At 35.9% G+C, this 8,914-nt stretch overlaps 1 protein-coding gene across 1 annotated transcript in view; it reads left to right on the top strand.

The window, feature by feature from the left end:
• Smp_133840 (hypothetical protein) overlaps window positions 1–8,914 on the top strand; it is a gene marked incomplete at both ends in the record, with an annotated part of 58,833 nt that overhangs the window by 16,770 nt on the left and 33,149 nt on the right. Inside the window, 3 exons of the mRNA XM_018799869.1 lie at window positions 2,857–3,010; window positions 6,742–6,918; window positions 8,261–8,460. Of these exons, the coding sequence (XP_018653739.1) occupies window positions 2,857–3,010; window positions 6,742–6,918; window positions 8,261–8,460 (531 nt within the window). The remainder of the gene's footprint in view (window positions 1–2,856; window positions 3,011–6,741; window positions 6,919–8,260; window positions 8,461–8,914) is intronic.

Below are 8,914 nucleotides of genomic sequence, written 5' to 3'. Positions count from 1 at the left end.
AAAATACTGGACTTATACCTCTGAGAAAGTAGGAGCCCCGGAACCAAATCCGTAATGGCCAACAAGTTAGAAAGCTCAGGGAGTTTTTGAAGCAGTTAAGCTCATTTTTATGCACATCTTACATATAATTGTCGAAGGTTAATAGTGTAGCGTAGCAAGTTTAAGTTTGGAGGTCATTTCTACTCCTTACATATTTTCGATATCAGAGATTCCACAACTACCGAAGTAGCACATAAAATTCACGGAGATACCTGGAGATGACCTAAAAAGCATGTCATTCCATGAATCACTAGACAGCCCACAGAAACATAGCTAGGGTTTTGTGAAAAAATTGGTATGCTTTAGAAGACAAAAATGACGTTCTAGAATGAAACCGCGGTTCTGTGTGATTAGGTTTCAGTTCGTTTCACTTCAAACGCCATCGCGTTATCCACTCGGCCACTGAGTCCTGACGAGTTCCAAATAGAACGAAACGCGCGTCAAACTGGATTCCACAGCTAGCCACTATCCATCTTTGATTACCATGCTTGTGAATTTAGGCTATATCGAGGCAATACGTACAGTATGCACATATGCCAATTAGAGACTGATCAGTTGCAGTCCTAACACATCGATGGGAAGGTTTAAACAAATAATACTAAATGAATTTAATTTCGAACACAGTTTCCTGATGTATCAGTGAATGGCGTCTGAAATAATGTAAACATCATCAAGTTATTAGTTAGATTTGTGAATATTCGGTATTGTTCGAATACGATACTTCTCACAAACGACAATTGATGGTTACAATATAAAAAATTACTGAGCAATGAATAACTGTTTCGATTACATTTTGATGAATTAAAAGCTTTCAAATCTCTTGGTGAAGAACATACTTTTCAACGTTTGGATTGATATCGAATAGTCAGAGTTTTCAAAATTTTCAAAGACAAATCTACTTTAAATTCACTTAGTATTGTTTGTTTGAATCTTCCCATTAATGTTTAGGACTGCAATTGGTCAGTCTCTTATTGGTATATGTGCATACTGTGCAGACTGCCACGATATTGTCTTAATTCACAAGCATTATAAGCAAAGATGGACGATGGCTAGCAGTAGAATCCAGTTTGATCAGTGTTTCTTCCTATTTGGGACTCGTCAGCTGGATGTACCTGCATCACAGAGTTGATGTTCACTCTGGGAGGAATTCGAAACTAGTACCGTTCGCTTCAAACGCCATCTCGTTCTCCATTCAGCTAATGAGTCCTGATAGCCGTTTTCTTTTACAATGTGGTGAAATTTAAATTCATTCAGTATTGTTTGTTTGAATCTTCCCATTGATGTTTAGGACGAAACGCACGTCCTGGATTCTACTGCTAGCCACTATCCATCTTTGCTCATAAATCTCCTCCATTTTCGCTGATTGGGAAATCTGTTCATTTTTTTTAAAATTTACTCCAAAATCATAACTTATCACCATAACTCTATGAAATCAATCTCTGAGGTAGTCAGTAGTGGATGTTTTATGAAATAAACGAAAATTCCCCTTACTAAAATGTATTTTACGACATGTAATCTCATTGAACAAACAGTTATATTATCCCTTTATGATAAACTACGAGTTCACATTTCAGAAAAAACATATACAGTCTAAAAATTATGCCGAAATGAAACACATTCGTTGTCTGCTCTTTTTTTCAATTTCATATAAACTACTTCGGTGCTTCAAACCAAGTACTGGCACCTAGTATGTAAACGAATGAGCAACAGATTTGTCCGATCAACTTTATTCATCTGTTTTAACATATATATGACAACAGGCAAGGTAGATATGCATAATAAAGTATGTGAACTCATGCAAGATTATGTAAATTCATTTCTAATGAAATAGCGAAGTATATAATTGAACTGATGTATACCAAATTGATCAAATAACAACTAACCGTGAATGAAAGCATCCAATAAGTTGTGAAAATAGCAGCTAAGTTCAGTGGAAAGACCTTCTTTGAATAATTTATACCTTTCATTATGAAGCCCACGATAATATACATAATGAAACATTGTGTTAATGGCTATATCTAGGTCATGCGCTTACAATCAACACATTCTACTAAAGACTGAATAAAATTTAGTCTTAGATATTAACAATAGGATGACTCTAACTCTTATTGTAGCGAACAGAACAATCGAATGTATTTAGGCACAAATTACAGACTATCCCACTAAATTCTGATAATCATACAGCAAACAGGTAATTTGCAAATTAACAACCAATTGTCTCAATCTTTACTGTTCCTTCTATAAATATCAGTTCATCATCTCTAATTCGATTGTTCATACAGTTTCCTACCAATTGCGCTTCATTTCAGTTCTTTCCTTATCGGTCTTCTGCCAAAATACATTCTATGTCTGACCATCACCATATACTACTTATATGGATATAAGTAGACCACACTACATTATCAGTAATATAATAGACTGGTAACCATTTATCATCGTTTTAACAGGATAGTTTTTATTTGATTTCGTATAGTGTGAAAAGCTCTCAACTTTGAAAAAAAAATAGGAAACTATAAGTTCTTTCATAGTTGAAAGCGTAAGTCAAATGAGGCTAGATCACCAAGGAAAACCTGGAAGCACTGCTTTAAGGCTGTTTCGTCCTATTGTGGGACTCCTCAATTGACTCACGCTTTCAACTATGAAAATACTAAAATCTCCACAAAAACCCCTTCTGAGTTCAGTTTATACATTTTTCCAAAATTATTCAGCTACCCCAGAGATCATCTACTTTAATAAACAATCAAACAAGCTTTGAAATCATTTTTTTTTTAATACTAACTGATTAGTTCTCTTTATTGTTTTGTTTTTTTGATACAGTGGCAAGTTGAAAAATGGAAATTTAAACCAGGCACTAAAATCATTTTCTATAGTTATTTAACTGGTGCACCTATGCGTATAGTTGATTCTAACCGTATTGATTGTCAACCGATTGATTCAGTGAATGGAGTATCAAATCAAAAAATTGGTGAAGGTGAAAGTTATTCTTTAAACATTTTTGTTTACATTAATGTTTTAAGGAATTTGAACCGCTTATAAATAGTAGTTGACAGAGTATTGTTTAAGTTCAACGAGTACAGCGGGTCCAACTCCATATTTTTTTATACAAAAGACAAAACGATCAAATAAGTTGATGATAGCAACTCTGGAGACATAGGATTATTTAACTCAAAAGAAATACTTGAAACCTCTTACTAACTGGACACGTACTACAATACTCGACTAGCAATCTTATTTCTAAATTCTACTATAATTTCCTTGTTATGGATAAAAGGTTTATCGTTCAGTAACTTCTAAACAAACCCACCATTAAAAGTTGAAGTGGTTTTAAGCCGGACCCCTTAAGATTTTCTGGAGTTCTAGTGAAAAGCCGTGACCAGTGGAATTCAATCCATGTTGGGTGTGAGATAGTTATCCACCTCAGACAATCGATAAAAGGTTGAGCAAGATCATAGATTGATTGAAGTCAGACATTAACATCGTTGAATACCAAAGAAAGGAGATCTGAGCAAATGTGAGAGTTACAGAGGCATCACACTACTGTCAGTACCAGGAAATGTTTTCAACAGTGTTACTGAACCGGATGGAAGACTTAGTAGACGCCCAACTTCATGATCAACAGGTTCGATTCCGTAAGGATCGGTCGTGCACAGGCCAGATTGAGAAATTACGGATCATCGTCGAACAATCAGAAGAGTGGAATTCGTCACTATGCATCAACTTACTTAATTATGAGGAGGAATTTGACAGTATGGATAGGAGAATTACATGGAAACTTCTTCGACACTACGGAGTACCTGAGAAGATTGTCAACGTTATATGGAATTCATACGACAGACTACAGTGCAAAATAGTGCATAGAGAACAGGTGACAGATGCATTCCAAGTGACGATCGGAGTCAGACAAGGATGTCTACTCTCCCCCTTTCCCTTTATTTGATGATTTACTGGGTTATGAAGACCTCGAAATCTGAAAGAAAGCACAGCATACAATGAACAGCTCTGAATCAATTAGAAGATTTGGACTTCGCAGATGACCTGGCCGTTCAACTCCATACATACTAACAAATGCAGATGAAGATAACTAGTGTAGAAGCAGTCTCTGAACCAGTAGGCCTCCACATACACAAGGGGAAAGCAAGATCCTAAAATACAGCACGGAGAACGCCAACCCAATCACTCTTGATGGAGAAGCTCTGGAAAAGGTGGAATCTTTCGCGTACCTGGGAAGCATCGTTTATAAACAAGGAGGATCGGATGCAGATGTAAAGGCAAGGGTTGGCAAAGCAAGGGCAGCATTACCACAGTTGAAGAACATATGGAACTCAAAACAACTCTCAAACAAGATCAAACTCTTAATCTTCAATACCAACGTCAACACAGTTCTACTGTATGGAGATCAAACTTCAACAACTACCACAAACATCATCAAAAACGCGCAAGTATTTATAAACAGTTGTTTACATAAGATACTCGATGTCTGTTGACCGGATGCCATCAAGATCAACCTACTGTGGAGAGAACGAACCAGGTTCCAGCTGAAGAGGAGATTAGGAAAACACGATGTAGGTGGATAGAACATACATTACGGAAATCACCAAACTGCATCACGAGGGAAACCTTTACTTGGAATCGTGAAGGGAATTGGAAAAGATGAAGGCCGAAGAACACACTATGTCAGGAATCGGAAGCAAACATGGAAAGGATGAATAGAAACCGAAAAGGCTTGCTCAGAGTGGAGTTGAATGGAGAATGCTAGTGGATGACCTATGCTCCTATACGAGGGTTAAACAGGCGTAATTAAGTAACCGTTGGATATGGGCTCAGTGCTTAAGGCTTCGTACGCGAAACCGAAGGTCGTGGGTTCGAGTCCTGTGTACTGGATCGTGGATAGGCACTGTCTAGGAGTCCTGTACTAGGATGGAATGGCCGTTCAGTGCTTACAGTTTTTCAGTAATGGTCTAGCTTAGATCGACTCATGAATTCAGCTGTTAAAATTTTCGTAAGTAAAAATAAGTGGTGAAAAACAGAAATCACTTTGGATCAGACCATTTTTTACGAACTGTTATTTACTACCTTTCTTTTTCTTTCAAGCAACAAACAGACTAAATAAAAAATGATCTATATTTCACACAGCGGATAAATGAATTTATTTAGTAATACTTATTTGCCTACTTAGAAGTAACTAAAATTTTTGAATGACAGTTTTGGTCTGGCGATGTCCACATCCTATCTGATACTTACTTAGTTGTTCTTTCAGGTAGCTTAATTCAAAAACTTACTGATTTTCACTATTTAATATACACATGTGGAGTATTTGCTACCAAGGAGAAAATGATTTGACTAATTGTCTAAAAGAAATATCTGCTCAAACATTTGGGTCACCTATTTTACAACCGAGCTAATATTACAATAGTTCTTTCAGATTCAGAACACCAGTAACAGCCTCTGCAATATGAATCATTATTCTCAAACATACTGGGTTTATATATCAAACAAACTGACCACATCGTACCGATAAAACAGAAAATAACATTTGTACAAGATTTGGCCAAATGTGGCTGTGAATAGGGGGAGGGGGACAGTAATCAATAGACTGGGGATAACTTAATAACGGCAAATCACATGATAATAGTCTATAGATCAAAATAAAGCTTATAATAAGGGAGACACAAATATAAATAGTTTAGTTATTTAACAGTTATACAATAGGAAATATATATATCACATTGGTCTATAAATAGTCCTCAAAGTTACTATGCATAATTCTCCACGGGATACACCAATCATAAATAATGGAAAACTTAAAAGTAACATGATAGTTGTTGGTAAATATTGCTCTCTAAATGTACTTTAACAAAACGAACGATATTCATGTTAGAACTCATGTATTCAATAACATGATGGATAAAGAAGTTATTTGTGATAACTGAATTGGTACAGAGCTTTTTGTGACTGGTGTGATTTTTATTTTATTTGTTTAAACACATAAATATTGGTACAAGGAGGCACCAGATATATATGCGCCGCACAAATCTCATTTGATTTGTGTGAGGGCTAGGTGCCTAGGTCTAGGTGCCCAAACTGAATCAGGTGGTTTTCTTAGGGAGCCACATCCCGAGCCTTTGACCAAAAGATCTAATCCACAAGGCAGTGGAGCATTGTGAAGAGATGCAGTCCCATGGTAGTCAGTGACCAACGATTGATTCATACACCATTTGTTCCCTCAAGATACTGGAGCCCATGTGCACTATTGGCTTGGAACCAAGGGTTTCCAACCCCCCTAGGTAGACACGTCGTGTCCACTAACCCAGTTAAAGCGCCGGACATTCACCTTTCGTCCTCTCAATTTCGTAAACAACACCCCTGCCACGAGAATGCAATGAGTAGGACTTCCCTGTCAGAGGCTATATACGCGTGACTATATGAGAGCATTTGGAGAGGGAGAGCGGACTCGTCCCACTCTCGTCCGTACCAGGGCATTTGGGGGCGAATCATGGTTTAATGTTTCTTGGTAATCCGACTAAGGGATCTATGTGGGAGTAAACTTCAATGAAGAAAATATATAATTCTGAACTTCTACAATATGTGCGACTATAAACCTCAAATAATAACTCACATACCTAACGTTATTAAATGACATTAGATCTATTTAATTATGTCTAGTAATCTCTTTTAAATAAATTTCTTTTTCTTCAATACTAGTTTTCAACGTCTCTTATGGATTAACTAGTTCACGATGTTCAAAAATATCACGACTATCTCTGCGACAACGATTTGGTTCAGGAGATATATTAGATAAACGACCTATATCAAATCAAGATATAGAATATTATAATAAATTCAATGATAATTTGAAATCAAATATTAATGTGAATAATCGTAATAAAAATACAAAATGTATTCGTTCATTTTCAAGTGCACAAAATCCATGGCTTTCAATGTGTTTAGATCCACTCAGCTACTGAGTTCTGATATCCACCTGTTTGTGAAATGCAGGTACATCCAGCTGACGAGTCCCAAATAGGATAAAATGCGCGTCAAACTGGATCCCACTGCTAGCAACTATTCATCTTTGCTTATAAAGTTTGTAACTCTAGGCAATATCGAGGCAGTCCGCACAGGATGCACATATGCCAACAAGAGACTGATCAATAACAGACCAAAATAACAATGGGAAGATACAAGTAAACAACACCAAGTGAATTTATTTATTTCCCTTGTTACTGATGAGACTTGTTTTACTACCTTGTTTAAGTTTACAATTTGTCAATACATCACCCTCTTTTTTCTATACCATATGATTAGAATGAATTGATCCAAGTTTCGTTAATAAAAGATAACTCAACATCTCAAAACCCTCGAGTTAATTTTTTTATTAACTTAATTAAATAGAAGACATCTATTAGTCTAGGTTTTATAATGACTGCTTTCACTCTAGTTCAAATGAACTTTAAAGATGGTTTTTGTTATAGATCAACCTGTTGTAATATTTAAACTTCTACTAGATTGTATCTAGTCTTGAGGTTAATAGTTTCTCAGAATTGTAAAGATAAGCATTTCTATGAGAATCTGAAAGGAAAGAGCAAGCGAAAATATTGGCAGACAACTCAGTATGAACAAAGAATCCATTTACATTTAAGAATTAGAACATTCTACAATTGGTAATGCATAAACCCTCAGCCGTATCACGGTATTTCGGGGGCTAATTTAGATATCAGCAATGAAAAATATAAAATCCATAATATAATGTAATCTTAAGCTACATTCAAAGTGAATAAACTCAGTGATATATCACAAATATTCACGTTTCATTTACATCTGATTCTGAAGACAATAAATATATATTACTGCAGTTAAGTTGGTCGTAGTATACAAATTCTCCGCTGATGTTATTATTTCAAAATACATCAATATGACTATTTGAAACCAAGAAGAATGGGTGACAACCTTATTCTAGTTTGGAACTCCATAGTATTGTGTGCTCAAGTGTCCCAGAGTGGATATCAACTTTAGGATGCAAGCACATCCAGCTGACGAGTCCAAAATGAAACGAAACGTGCATCCTGGGTTCCAGTGCTAGTCGTCATTCATCTCTGTTTATAACGAGTGAAGTGAGTGTTTTTTATACTTGGTAACACTAAACGTTTTTTCCGTAAAATAACATTGCAATTGAATACATACAAACAATTAAATTTTCAACTCTTTTATTTCATTTCATTAGTTAGTTCTAATTTAGATTCACAATGTTTCAACTTTAAAATACGCCCTCAGTCAGAACGTCTCATAGCACTTGAAATAAACAAAAAGAATTCACTACAATCTAGAAAGATCCATGTTTATGTTGGACCAGATGGCCGTGTTGTCAGCGGGGCTACAGGTCCTATAACAATTCCTGGGAAATTATTTTTACCGTATGTAAAAGTAAGTCTTAGTTTATTTTTATTTTTCCTGTATACCTAACTATAACATTACGATTTATGATATGTTTTGCGTCAGATAATTAATTAATTAATTTGAACATATAAATACTGGTACGAAAGTACACTGAATACATATGCACCACATAAGTCAGTTGATTTGTGTGGACTGCGATACTGCCCGGGTGCCCAAACAGAAGCAGGTGATCTTCCAAAGGGGACCACACCTGGAGCCTTTGACCTAAAGGTCTAATCCACAAAGCAGTGGAGCAACGTAAGGAGATACTGTTTCATGGTAGCCGCCATTTGTTCCCTCAGGATCCTAGAGCATCATAAATTGTTTTGCATTATTCGTGAAGAGTCTTTAATTATAAACATGAATCATCAAAAAACTCAAATAAAATCGGAAAATCGAGCAAAATATATAATCATGAGTTACCTTGGAGACTGTTTGCTTT

Source organism: Schistosoma mansoni, chromosome W (assembly GCF_000237925.1).
Source record: "Schistosoma mansoni strain Puerto Rico chromosome W, complete genome".
NCBI classification, from domain to species: domain Eukaryota; kingdom Metazoa; phylum Platyhelminthes; class Trematoda; order Strigeidida; family Schistosomatidae; genus Schistosoma; species Schistosoma mansoni.
The sequence above is the reverse complement of the archived record's forward strand: the minus strand, read 5'-3'. Positions and strand labels throughout refer to the sequence as shown.